Below are 12500 nucleotides of genomic sequence, written 5' to 3'. Positions count from 1 at the left end.
AGTACTGTAATATATTACTGTAATAGATTACTGTAATAGAGTACTGTAATTGAGAACTGTAATAGATTACTGTAATAGAGTGCTGTAACTGAGTACCGTAATACATTACCGTAATAGTGTACTGTTACTGAGTACTGTAATAAACTACTATTATTGATTACTGTAATAGATTACTGTAATAGAGTACTGTAACTGAGTACTGTAATATATTACTATTATTGATTACTGTAATAGATTACTGTAATAGAGTACTGTAATATATTACTGTACTAGAGTACTGTAACTGAGTACTGTAATATATTACTGTGACTGAGTACTGTAAATGAGTACTGTAATAGATTATTGTAATAGAGTACTGTAAATGAGTACTGTAATAGATTACTGTAATAGAGTACTGTAAATGAGTACTGTAATAGATTACTGTAATAGATTACAGTCAGTGTAAACTCACCCAGGATGGAGTTGACATCCCCGCTCACTGTGAATGAGAGAATATCAGAGGTCAGTTACTGTCAGTGGTACACAGCAGGTTATTGATCACAACAGGTTATTGATCAATTCAATTCAATTCAATTCAATTCAATCAATTTTATTTGTTTAGCACCAATTCATAACAGAAATTATCTCAGGACCCTTTTCAAATAGAGCAGGTCTAGACCGAACTCTTTAACATTAATTACAGAGACCCAACAGTACCACCATGAGCAAGACCTTGGAGACAAGGGCAAGGAAACACTGCCTGTTAAAAGGCAGAAACCTAGGACAGACCCTTCGGCTCTAGGTGGGTGGTCGTCTGTCTCGACCAGTTGGTGTGAGAAAGAGAGAGAGAGACAGACAGCAGACAGACAGACAGACAGACAGACAGAGAGACAGACAGAGAGACAGACAGACAGACAGACAGAGAGACAGGTGCACAGCAACAACAGTAGCAACAACTACACTAATAGTAGTGACTGATGATGATGAACATGACAACAGCGACGATAGCAACAGTAGCAATAATAATAATAACACTAACATCAATGATATTGGCAACATCAGGTTATCGATCACAGCAGGTTATTGATCACATCATCAAACAACTCGACACCCTTAAAATTCAGTAACTTTATATGGATTACATTAACATAACTGACAAACAGCAGATTCTAGACCAACTGCTGGTTTGTTTTCAGATTATTTCATTTAATTTCATTTAATTTCATTCAGTATCTTTCTTACATGTTGAGGTTGTTTATATGAGTCAGAAACTGTGTTTATAATAGCTCCCATATATGACAAGAACACTGCATTGGTCCTGACCCCGATCCCAGAACCATAACCTGACCCCCACCACGTCAGACCACGTCAGACCAGCTCCCGTCATCAGAGGCTGCGGTTCCAGTGAAATGTTGATGTGAGCTGACCTGAGTTGTAGGCTGACGAGTCTCCCTGGAACGGACAGTCCGTCAGAGCTCCAGCTTTAGCAACGCTGCCCCCTAGAGCCAGTCTGAGGGACTCCACTGCACCCTGACAGAGAGAGGACACAGAGATCTGATCACACCTGCACACAGGGAACAATGTGAACAAACTACATCCTGGTGGATTCTGGGATCTGACCTGCAGTCGGGCGTAGGCCTTCTGTCCGTGTCTGATCTCCACCATGTCGGCCTCTCTGGGCAGCGGGACCAGCGGCGGCAGGCCCTGGCTGGAGTCGGCCAGCCGGCAGTCCACGTAGAGCTCCATGTTCATGTGCTCGCGCTGGAGACCGCCCAGCCTCAGGATGATGGAGTGGGTGCGGCCGTCGGCCAGGTTGGCGTTCTGCAGGTTGACCGTGTGGATCTTCCCGTCGGCTCGGACGTAACGGACCAACACTGAAAATGCAAAAAGGAAATCAGTTTCAGTTTCCAGCTGACTGAAAGCAAACTGCACCTGAATCCCAGTGCGGGTTCAGAACCGGATCACATGGTACGGAGCATAAACAGAATATCCAGTAATGACAGATTGAGAGTGCAGCGGATAAAGAGAGAGGACGTTTAAATAATCAGAACAAAAGTAACGCAGCGATTCTCCACCGACGCAGTGACACTGAAAACCCGTGTAGGCAGGAGTCAGAGAATCAATACAGAATCAAACTGATGAGCAGAATCAATAATGGTATTGGCATCAGTAAAATCTTATCATCCCAAACTGTCACATTGCACCTTTACAGTTCGCAACTCTAATGGAACCCAGAATGGATTATGGTATTTGGATCAATAAAATCAGTCCCCATCCCTGAAGAGTGAAGAGTTATATATTATATATTTATCATATAGTTCAGTCAGCCCACTCACGTTTGAAATGTTTATTAAGCAGTGTAACATATTTAGATTTTGGCGTCCAGGCTCCGACCTCATCACTCCCCGCAGATATGTTTACAGAGATATCGGGGAGTGATGCACAAATACCTTAACCCCCAGTCGGAGCCTACAGGTGGATGCTGGGGTGGTGGTGGGGCTTACGGAGCAGCAGCAGCAATATGGATGCAGGGCAACAGCGGCATTGACAGAGCAGAGGGAGAGCTGGGAAATGTTGCAGTTTAAATAGACCGCCAGATTGGAGGGGAGCGCTTGATTAGTGATTATGGAATAAGGCATGTCATGTGTGTAATCAGCGCAGCTCGAGTTGACTGCCTGAACTAGCTCGCAGGCTTCGCTCCATATATATATATGTATATATATATGTTCTTATTCCATATTTTAGTGCCATATCAGTATAAAGTGATCAGACAACCTAAACACTGGTCAGACAGCCGGAGGTTCAGTAATTAACTCATTCTTCCAGAATGGATTAGAGTCAACAACAGGACCAGCAGAGACCAGCAGACTGGGTGGAAACGAGAGGAAGAACGTTCCACTGTCCAGTTTGAAGTTAAATGTACAACCTTTATTGATCTTCCCCATGACGGCGAGCTCCAGGTACTTCCTGTTGTCCTGTTTGCTGTAGAGACCCAGCAAGACTCCGCCCAACTTCGGCGGCAGCCGCAACGTCGACACTGCGTAGACGTCACTGAGCGCGCTCAGACCACCCGTCAGTTTCTCCACCGCCGCCACGCTCTGCTTCGAGTCCTGCAGACTCAACACGTCAATCACTGAGGAGGAAAAGGACGAAGGGGGGGGGAGATAAGATACTGATAACTGTTACCACGGTAACAGGGGACATTGTTGGTTCCGGTTGATAACCAACTGTTGCTAAGGTGACGCTGGTTCTGGTCAGCAACTGACTGTTGCTATGGTTACAGGTGACGTTAGTTCTGGTCAATAACACTGTTGCTATGGTTACAGGTGACATTGGCTCTGGTCAGTAACTGACCGTTGCTACGGTAACGGTGTTGGTTCTGGTCGTTAGCTGACTGTTGCTATGGTTACGCTGTTGGTTCTGGTCGATAACTGACTGTTGCCATGGTTACAGGTGACATTATTCAATAACTGACTGTTCATATTGTTTTATTATGAAAGTGAATCAATATGTAATAAGTCAAACTTTATTATTGATCAGGTGTAGTTGTTACTGCAGCCTCAGTGTCAGAATACAGAAACACCACAGGGGAAGAATAACAAGACGGCTGATAATCACTTCCTGTTGCTGATCGTCTCACAGTAACCATGGCAACCAACCGGTCCAATCATAATAAAGATAATAAACAGCTCCAGTAATATCGATTTAATAACGGCTTATTCAATTCAATCAATTTTATTTGTATAGCGCCAATTCATAACAGAAGTTATCTCAGGACACTTTTCAAACAGAGCAGGTCTAGACCAACTCTTTGTTCAACAAAGACACCTGAATGCACCACAAAGACAGCGTGAACTAATGGGAGTAATCTGAGTAATCTGAGTACTAATGTGAGTAATCTGAGTACTGGAGTATTTCCACTGTGTGATGAAGTTTGTTCACTAATGACGTTAATTGGATTCAGAGTTTCACCACAATCTGAGACATGATTAACGATCTGATAACTCATCTCTGGTTCAGGATCAATATTCAGAATCAATATTCAGGATCAATATTCAGGATCAATATTCAGGATCAGTATTCAGGATCAATATTCAGGATCAATATTCAGAATCAATATTCAGGATCAATATTCAGGATCAATATTCAGGATCAATATTCAGGATCAGTATTCAGGATCAATATTCAGGATCAATATTCAGAATCAATATTCAGGATCAATATTCAGGATCAATATTCAGGATCAGTATTCAGAATCAATATTCAGGATCAGTATTCAGGATCAATATTCAGGATCAATATTCAGAATCAATATTCAGGATCAATATTCAGAATCAATATTCAGGATCAGTATTCAGGATCAATATTCAGGATCAATATTCAGGATCAATATTCAGAATCAATATTCAGGATCAGTATTCAGAATCAATATTCAGAATCAATATTCAGGATCAATATTCAGGATCAGTATTCAGGATCAATATTCAGGATCAATATTCAGAATCAATATTCAGGATCAATATTCAGGATCAGTATTCAGGATCAATATTCAGGATCAATATTCAGGATCAATATTCTGATTAGATTGGACTCATTAGATATTACTTGCTGTTAATTAAACGCTGGCCGGTCAGTCCGCCGTTACCTTGAACGTCCGGTCCGTCCGGGACTCCCACCGTGAGTCCAACCCAGCTGATTGACAGCAGAACCGGGACCACCACAGTCCAACCCATGTCTAAAACGGGACCGGGACCCGAGCAACGGACCCGGAGACAAAACTTCAAAAGAGAAGAAAGAGTCCGGAGAAGCAGGTCTGAACCGGTACCGGAGCAGCAGCAGCAGGGACTGAAGACCGGGAACCGGGACTGAGGACCGGGATCCGGAGCTGAGGACAGTCTGGGTCCGGAGGAGAACCGGGAGATCTGATCCGAGCAGGGCGGGCAGGAACCGACGGACCGACCGGAGCTCACACTGACGGTCGGTTCACGAGCGCAGCTGGAAACTGCTGCCGGCGCGCGCTCAGCCTCCTCCAACGGCTCGCGCGCAGAGCTGATTAGCATAAAGCGCGCGAGACTCTACCGAGGTTGATCATGATCGATCACTCAGTGCAATCATCACAAGCGACTTATTCAAGTTATTGTATTAGTGACGTCAGTTAATGAGGTCAATTAATGACGTCATAGTCGGACTTTTAAACTATGACATCATATTAATTTACTACGTCAGTGAGTTGAAAAGTATTTTATTAACAAACACATTATCTTTAAAATCATTCTGACTTTATTAAAGTATAGTTCTTTATATATATTTATGTGTTTATGTGATAAAACTGATCAGCAGTTAAATTGTTAATAAACATAAGTTCTAAATTGTTAAGTTTAAATTAAAAAATAAATAAAAACAAGAAATAATTCAAGAAGCTTTTTGTTCATTTTGATAATTTTATACGTTAAATATTATTATGAAATAAACTATATATAATAAAATATTTAGTGTTGTTTCACTAACAATAACTCCTGTTGATGAATATTTATGATCTAATTCATAAAATGTACTAAATGTATTGACATTTTTTATTAATTTAAACATTTATTTAAATAAAATAAAATAATATATTTGCAGGATATTGACCTGACAGTTCTTCCATATGTTATTACCTTTGTTATAATCCTTATTAACATTATTAGGCTGGTAAATAACAATCATTTACTTTCTTTATTTATATATTCAACATATTTATTACAGCAGCTCAGGACAGAGACAACCAGTGACTCCTCCCAGTGGACGGGATGGGACCACATTGTGTTTGGACATTTTAGAAATAACAATAATTAAAGTAATGAAACTGTTCAGCTCTGAACAGAAGTCTCTGTTGTTAACAGCAGCAGGTCAGAGGTCAGGGGTCAGAGGTCAGGAGCTGGCTCTGAGTCTCTCTGCTGTCTATTCAGCTTTTGTCTGGACCTCCATTCAGTCCTCCAGAGGGTCCAGAACCAGACCCTGAGACCCCCTCAGTGCAGGACGAGGGTCTGTTCCCCGCTGTGTGTGTGTCACTGACTGCAGCTCACACAGTGAATACTTCAGATATCTCTCAAAGGTTTTAAAGTGTGACTCTAAAATGTTTAGTGTTCTCTCCGTCCTGCAGAGGGATTACATGGCGGTGGGTTGAACTTTATTTTCATAATTTCCTGCAGAAATCTCCTGCCTGAACACAGTGAACCAGGATCTTTTGTGGCTCCCGGGGGCCCCGTTGCCATCCGCCCTGCTGCCTGTGTGAGCATTTGCTGCGCTGGGTGTTGTCTTGTCTGCTAGTTCAGTAAAAATGTAAACTGGGAGTGTTTCTGGGGAACAGATCCAGACTGTGAGTGAAACCTGAAGGGACTTGCTGTGGTTCTCTCTGCAGGCTCACACTTTGTGTTTGTTTCTGACTCTGGAGCGTTGCCACGGAAACCTGTGTTTAACAGCAGGTGAGGGGCGGGAGGAAACTCCACGTCCCCCCTCCAACAGCAGCAGGCAGACTGCTTTCCCTCCTCAGCTGGAGCTGGAAGGAGTGAAACAGACGAGAGAATAAAGAGTAAGAAGTGTCAGAGCGAACGTGTTAACAGTGTTTTTCTGTCCGACTGTTCAGAAAGAACTCAGCCCCACAAACTGCTTCCAGATCAGCTCATTAAACACACACACACACACACAAACGGGGGGAACAGATTCCTGTGTGATGGCGTCATGTGCAGCTGTATGTCCCCGGGGTCCAGACCCGGTCAGGACGGGTGGAGACTCCGGCTGGTGGTGGGAGTTTCCTTCCAACAGGCTGTTGTTTGGTTGTGAGTGATCTCCTGTACGAGGCAGCAGGAACACTCCTCATCTTTCTCTTCATATATTTATATTTCAGACTTAGACAGGGGCCGGTTTCCTTTACTCACAGTTAATCAGTTCCCCTCCACAGGAACCTGGAGCCTCTTTGGCCCCTCAGGGTCTGTGGGCCCTCACAGACTACCAGACTGTGCACAGGCGTCGGGTGTCTTTCATTACTTCACAAGATAAAACCAGTTCCCAAACCCCCCCCCCCCCCCACACACACACACATTTTAGTTCCCAAACACCCCCACACTAAATTTAGTTCCCAAACTCCCCTCCACACTCATTTTAGTTCCCAAACTCCCCCACACTCATTTTAGTTCCCAAACTCCCCTCCACACTCATCTTAGTTAATGCGTTGACAGTCATGTGATAATTGTGTTGAAGGCAGAAATGATGAGTCGTTTGAGGGTTTGGGAACCTCTTTAAAGGGTTAATATATGAGAGCTGTTATCTCTGTAATCGTACAGTGGGGTCGTGGCGTCTCCCTGTGTGTGACTGTCTCATCTACGTCGATTAATTCAGAAACCAGATTTGGTAATAGTTGGAAACATTAACAGAAGGTTTAATGAGTTTTATTGTTTCTGCCCACTTTGTGTTTTGTGTTTATTTGCGAGGTAAAATCTCTGTTTTTGTGAATGGAGTCTGGTGGACCACAGTGCTCTGAGATGCTGGAACTCCAGTGCCACATATAACCAATCTTTAAAAAGAATGAAATAAAAACAAATTAAAATGGATTTATTTTGAAGGAAAAAGCTGATCCACGTTTCTTCAGTTTAAAAAAATCAACAAAAGTTATCAATAATCTTCACATAAAGAAAATCCAGAGAATTATCTTTTAATTAATTTCTGTACACAAACCAGCACCAACATCTGCTTCCTGATTACTTTTCATCTTTTTCATTCGGTGGGTTTCATCCTCCTCTTTAACGCTAACTTCCGTCAATGAAGTCCCACGATGCCGCAGCTTCGACCTACGTCTCTTCAGCCGTCTCCCTCTTCCTCCTCATGGGATCCCATGGTCTGCAGGTCCGGCGGCGCCTCCAGCGCCCCCTGCTGGATGTGCTGGATGGACACCATGCCGGTCAAGAGGGCGTAGCTCAGCATAGCGCCCAGAGCCACCAGCGCCGACATGAACTGCTTCCTCCGCTTGTTGGGGACGTGATCAAAGTCTCCGCCTTCAGGCTGAGAGGACGTCTTCTGACTGGAGCTTTCTGAAAAAACAACATGGAGGCCGTCAGCTGACAGTATGAGACCAGTTTGTCCAGAACAAAGTCCAGAGAACCTCCTGCAGACTTTGGTCTCTCTCATACCAGAGTCCCCTGATAGAAGCAGTGATTGTAGCTCTGAGAACGCGGTTCCTGCTCTACCGCTGCCTCCGTCCTAACTAACATTAGTCACTGTGGATGGAGGTAGCGGGGGACCACAAACTGATCTGTGAGGACAAATTACTGCTTCTGTCAGAATCTGCTGGCTTTGAAGAGAGAACAGATCGATGTAACAGCTTCAGTTATCGTGGTTTCTGGATTTGATAGACCGTAAAAAAAAAAACAGGCGTTTATAGAGTTTGTGACGGTGCTTCCTGTCCTCCAGCTGCAGGTCGTCCAATAGGAACGCAGCGCTGGGACGTCAGATAAACTAACTAAAAACCAGAAATGAGACTGAAACCTGAGAAAACAGCTGGATCTTAGAAGCATGAGTCCTAAAATGAGCTCATTCATGTCCTCACCCTCACAAACAGCGTCCTGATTAATGTCTCCAGCGAGACAAAGATTTATATGATGTCATTTAAACTTCACAAAGACAAACGATGAGAACAGCCGGCGGTTCCTCACCTCGGCCGTCTCTGGGGAAGTAGAGCAGCAGGATGTTGGTGCAGAAGTTGCTCAGGTTGTCCAGAGATCTCAGATGCTGCTGCAGTTTCCCGTTGGGCAGCTTGGACTTGAGGATGGGCGCTAGGTGACCGAAGACATAGGCGTCCAGAGATGAAGGCCTAACAGGAACAGATTCATCTTTACAGAGATATTCTGATATCAGACAGCTTCACTAACTCCATTCAATATATAATAATAATAATAATAATAATAATAATAATATAGAACAATGCTGCTGCTAACGTTAGCTCAGCTTGTTTCTCTGATAACTTAAGATCCAGACGTCCGATGACTAAAATCCTTCATCCGGTTCAAATCTAGAGTTAAAAAGCACCAAGATCTAAACAGTGGATGGTAAACAGTCAATGTATGACAGCTTCTGATTATTGATTATTGATTGAATCAACTCCATATAGAACATAGCTCTACAGTTTATACACTGTTCAGTTTTAAGCCAACCAGAGCTGAACTACTGCAGTACGTGCAGCAGGTGACCAGTCAGGGTCCTCTGATGAACTACTGGCTATGGGGGGGTCCAGCTGTGTATGATTTACCACCTGTAGATCTCTGGTTATAGGACCGGAGAAGAAGAGCAGTCTTGCTGTGAATTTGCATCTGGATGAACTTACGAGTCTCCGAAGAAGAACTTGTGTGAGCCGAGGCGCTGGGAGAGCAGGTTCATGCACTCTGCAGCATCACGGTACAACTGCAACACACAACAGGTCACACAGTTCAAAAGAGTTCACAGAGTCTGAGAATCTGTGCATTGAGCCCCCCGTGGGCCGGAGGGTTGGAGCCCCCCGTGGGCCGGAGGGTTGGAGCCCCCCGTGGGCCGGAGGGTTGGAGCCCCCCGTGGGCCGGAGGGTTGGAGCCCCCCGTGGGCCGGAGCCCCCCGTGGGCCCCCGGGCCGGAGGGTTGGAGCCCCCCGTGGGCCGGAGGGTTCGAGCCCCGTTGATACCTGATCTTGTAATTAAAGTCCAAGTTGTGGAGTTTGAGTTAAAACAGTTTACAGAGAGCGAGTACAAACACAACGAGGCTGTAAAGGAGGACTGGTGAGCAGACAACCTCTGCAGTCTCAGTTAGACCCTGGTTAGCAACCGCTGTTAGCAATCGCCGTTAGCAACCACCGCTAGACACGTAGAAGCTTCAGAATCCGTCGGCTGATCGGGCGATCAATTGGCTCTCTGTAGTTGGATGAGTGCAGCGCCGGTTGTATGATTTTATTTAGCTAATTTAATGATCCGCCTTCTGCTAAGCTAAAAGGATAAAGCTGCGCTCTGGTTGTGGAGGAAGTGAAACACACTGACGGCTGTAAAGATGCTTTTATGAGTCTCACCGAGCTCCAAGTGTCTCAAAGCAAGCGAAGCACAGACGGAAACATTTTAGAAAACACATAAAGTAAAGTCGACCTTCATGCTGACAGCAACAAATTGTTCTTTAACAACCTTTCCCTGAACGCTGTCTGACCTCTGACCTCCTTCCAGAGTGGATGGATGCTTTCGTAGCCGCAGTTTTCCAACAGAAAATCCACTGAAGAGAGTTTTCCTCTGGCTGTAAATCTGTTCCAACCACTTCAAGGAGCACACATGGAAACCAAATCTCTGAACAAACTGGAAAAATGTTCTGATGTCACTGCAGCCGACAGACGCACAGAATTAAACTCACATTAGTTTCCGACACCAGAAGCTCTCAGACATGATGCTGATGTGCAGTCATACTTCAGGTTCAGCGTTTTAGTCATGTTTCTTATTTTTCTTTCAAAATAAAAGCCTGTCCTCACCTCCTTCTCCAGCTCCTCTCCGGCCTCCAGGCTCTCGTTTCCCCGCAGCAGCCGCAGTTTCTCCAGCTGGCCGCGCTGCATTCGTCCCGGCAGGAAGAAGTTCAGAGGAAACGGCATGTGCTCCGCGTACCAGCGGCGAGTCACGTCCACGTAGTTCTTCGGCTCGATCCAGAAGGCGTAGATCTGCAACAGACAAAGGTTTGTTTTTAGTATTTAATACGTTCACGTGTTTGAAATATGCCTGTCGTTCTCACCAGAGCAGGTTTGAGTGTCTCCTCCATCAAAGAGATGAAGGCCAGACTGTCTGCGCCCTCCTTGGCTGACAGATCGTAGTCGGCATTGTATTTCTGAAAAACACAGGTGAGATTTCTGAGTGAAAGCACCTTGTACAGAGAGTGCCGGTGGTCTGAAGGTCTCAGTGTGTTTCCTGTTGTGTGAAGACTTCAGCAACCCTGAACAGACTCTGGTGTGTTTTTACTGAGTTCAATCTTTGCAGCGGAGCATGAAGCCAGCACTTTCCTCCTCTGAGCTTCTTCAGCAGCTCTCCTGTCGCTGTGGTTTCTGACTAACCTACCGCAGCGTGGAGGCAGCGAGCATGCTGGGTAATGTGTTCCAGCTGGCTGTTAGTTGCTGAACGCAGGCAGAGGGCAGCGGTTGAGGGGAATGTGGGTCAGAGGAGCTGAAGGTCAGAGCAGAGAGTCTGCAGCTCCTGTTTGAGTCTGTGAGGTGTTCACTGTCCACACTGAACCTGTTGAACTGGAGGTCGGTTCAGTCCTTACACAGTGTGTTTGTAACTCTGTTATAATCATTAATATTAGCATTAGAACAGTGAATGTTCCTGCCGTCCATCGCGGTTCTAAAGAGAACCAGAGAACCGTTCTCTCTCTGCTGTGGTTCCTGCTGAGCTTTATGAGGATTATCAGCTCTGTTGGAATGTGTCTCTGGCTGCAGCTTCCTGTTGTTTAATGAGTTTTTCCAGTCGGCTGCAGGCGCACACACACACACACACGCACACACACACACACACACACACACACACACACACACACACACACACACACACACACACACACACACACACAGACACACACACAGACACACAGACACACACAGACACACACACACACACACACACACACACACACACACACACAGAGTACTGGGACTCCAACAACCTCATAGTTATTATTCTCCACCACCTTCTGTTCACAGAGGCACTCATACATTAGTACCATTACAGTCCCAACAGGGACTTTAAAACTCGCTGTGTAATTCCTGACGTAGCTCCTCCCACCGGATCAAAAACAAGAGGTTCCATACCGGATCAATAACGATCAATAACATAACTCCACGCTGCTGTAACGAGCTACTGGTGCTGTACCTGTAGCTTCATCCAGACTGTGGAACAATCTTCTTTATTCATTATCAGTGGGTTCCTGTTTTAGCAGCATGAAGTGGTAAGTATATCAGCCCTGATGCATGCTGGGAAGGAGGTGATTACCTGTTTTCTGAGGTGGATGATGATTTCAGAGGGTCGGGACAGCGTCTCTTTCTGATTGGTCCTCAGAGCAGGAAGTGACCCTTTGAGAGCAGAAAGAAACAACATGAAGAACACACACTCGTTTCTTCTCCAGGTTCACAGGAGGAGAGGAAGACTCACCGCTGGGACTCCTCCAGGGGTTGGAGATCTTCCTCACCTTCAGAGGAGCTCCTGCAAACTGAGCGTATGCCTGCAGACAGAAGGACAGGTTATAGAGATTCAGGACAACGAAGATTATTTTAAAGATATTTGGTTATTTTATAACTAATGTTCTCTGAGTGGCTAAAAGCTGAAGATTGATTGACAGTGAATGTGATGATGTTATTGGTTGACTGGATTGTCGTACAGTGTTAGACAGTATGTGTGTGTGTGTGTGTACGGTGTGTGTACAGGGTTAGACAGTGTGTGTGTGTGTGTGTGTGTGTGTGTGTGTGTGTGTGTGTGTGTGTACAGTGTGTGGACAGTGTTAGAGTGT

The 12500-nt window shown here is 45.0% G+C and overlaps 2 protein-coding genes across 4 annotated transcripts in view; both read right to left on the bottom strand.

The window, feature by feature from the left end:
- thbs3a (thrombospondin 3a) overlaps nt 1-5063 on the bottom strand; it is a 34398-nt gene extending 29335 nt beyond the window's left edge. Inside the window, exons 1-5 of one of the 2 annotated variants that reach the window (XM_051422861.1) lie at nt 4625-5063; nt 2906-3112; nt 1600-1853; nt 1407-1509; nt 452-478 (exon numbers count right to left, since the gene is read on the bottom strand). In XM_051422861.1, coding sequence (XP_051278821.1) covers nt 452-478; nt 1407-1509; nt 1600-1853; nt 2906-3112; nt 4625-5039 — 1006 coding nt within the window. In that variant the 5' untranslated portion in view covers nt 5040-5063. Of the gene's footprint in view, nt 1-451; nt 479-696; nt 783-1406; nt 1510-1599; nt 1854-2905; nt 3113-4624 lie in introns of those variants that run through there. The other variant, XM_051422869.1, reaches the window with a different exon arrangement.
- A 2491-nt stretch (nt 5064-7554) lies between these two features.
- The window catches only part of mtx1a (metaxin 1a), a 14591-nt gene continuing 9645 nt past the window's right edge, over nt 7555-12500 (bottom strand). Inside the window, exons 2-8 of one of the 2 annotated variants that reach the window (XM_051424297.1) lie at nt 12146-12215; nt 11987-12066; nt 10740-10832; nt 10486-10668; nt 9335-9411; nt 8667-8824; nt 7555-8045 (exon numbers count right to left, since the gene is read on the bottom strand). In XM_051424297.1, the coding sequence (XP_051280257.1) occupies nt 7816-8045; nt 8667-8824; nt 9335-9411; nt 10486-10668; nt 10740-10832; nt 11987-12066; nt 12146-12215 (891 nt within the window). In that variant the 3' untranslated portion in view covers nt 7555-7815. The remainder of the gene's footprint in view (nt 8046-8666; nt 8825-9334; nt 9412-10485; nt 10669-10739; nt 10833-11986; nt 12067-12145; nt 12216-12500) is intronic. The other variant, XM_051424306.1, reaches the window with a different exon arrangement.

This window comes from Dicentrarchus labrax, unplaced genomic scaffold, assembly GCF_905237075.1.
Source record: "Dicentrarchus labrax unplaced genomic scaffold, dlabrax2021, whole genome shotgun sequence".
Classification (NCBI taxonomy): domain Eukaryota; kingdom Metazoa; phylum Chordata; class Actinopteri; family Moronidae; genus Dicentrarchus; species Dicentrarchus labrax.
This window is presented reverse-complemented; position numbering and strand designations above follow the sequence as displayed.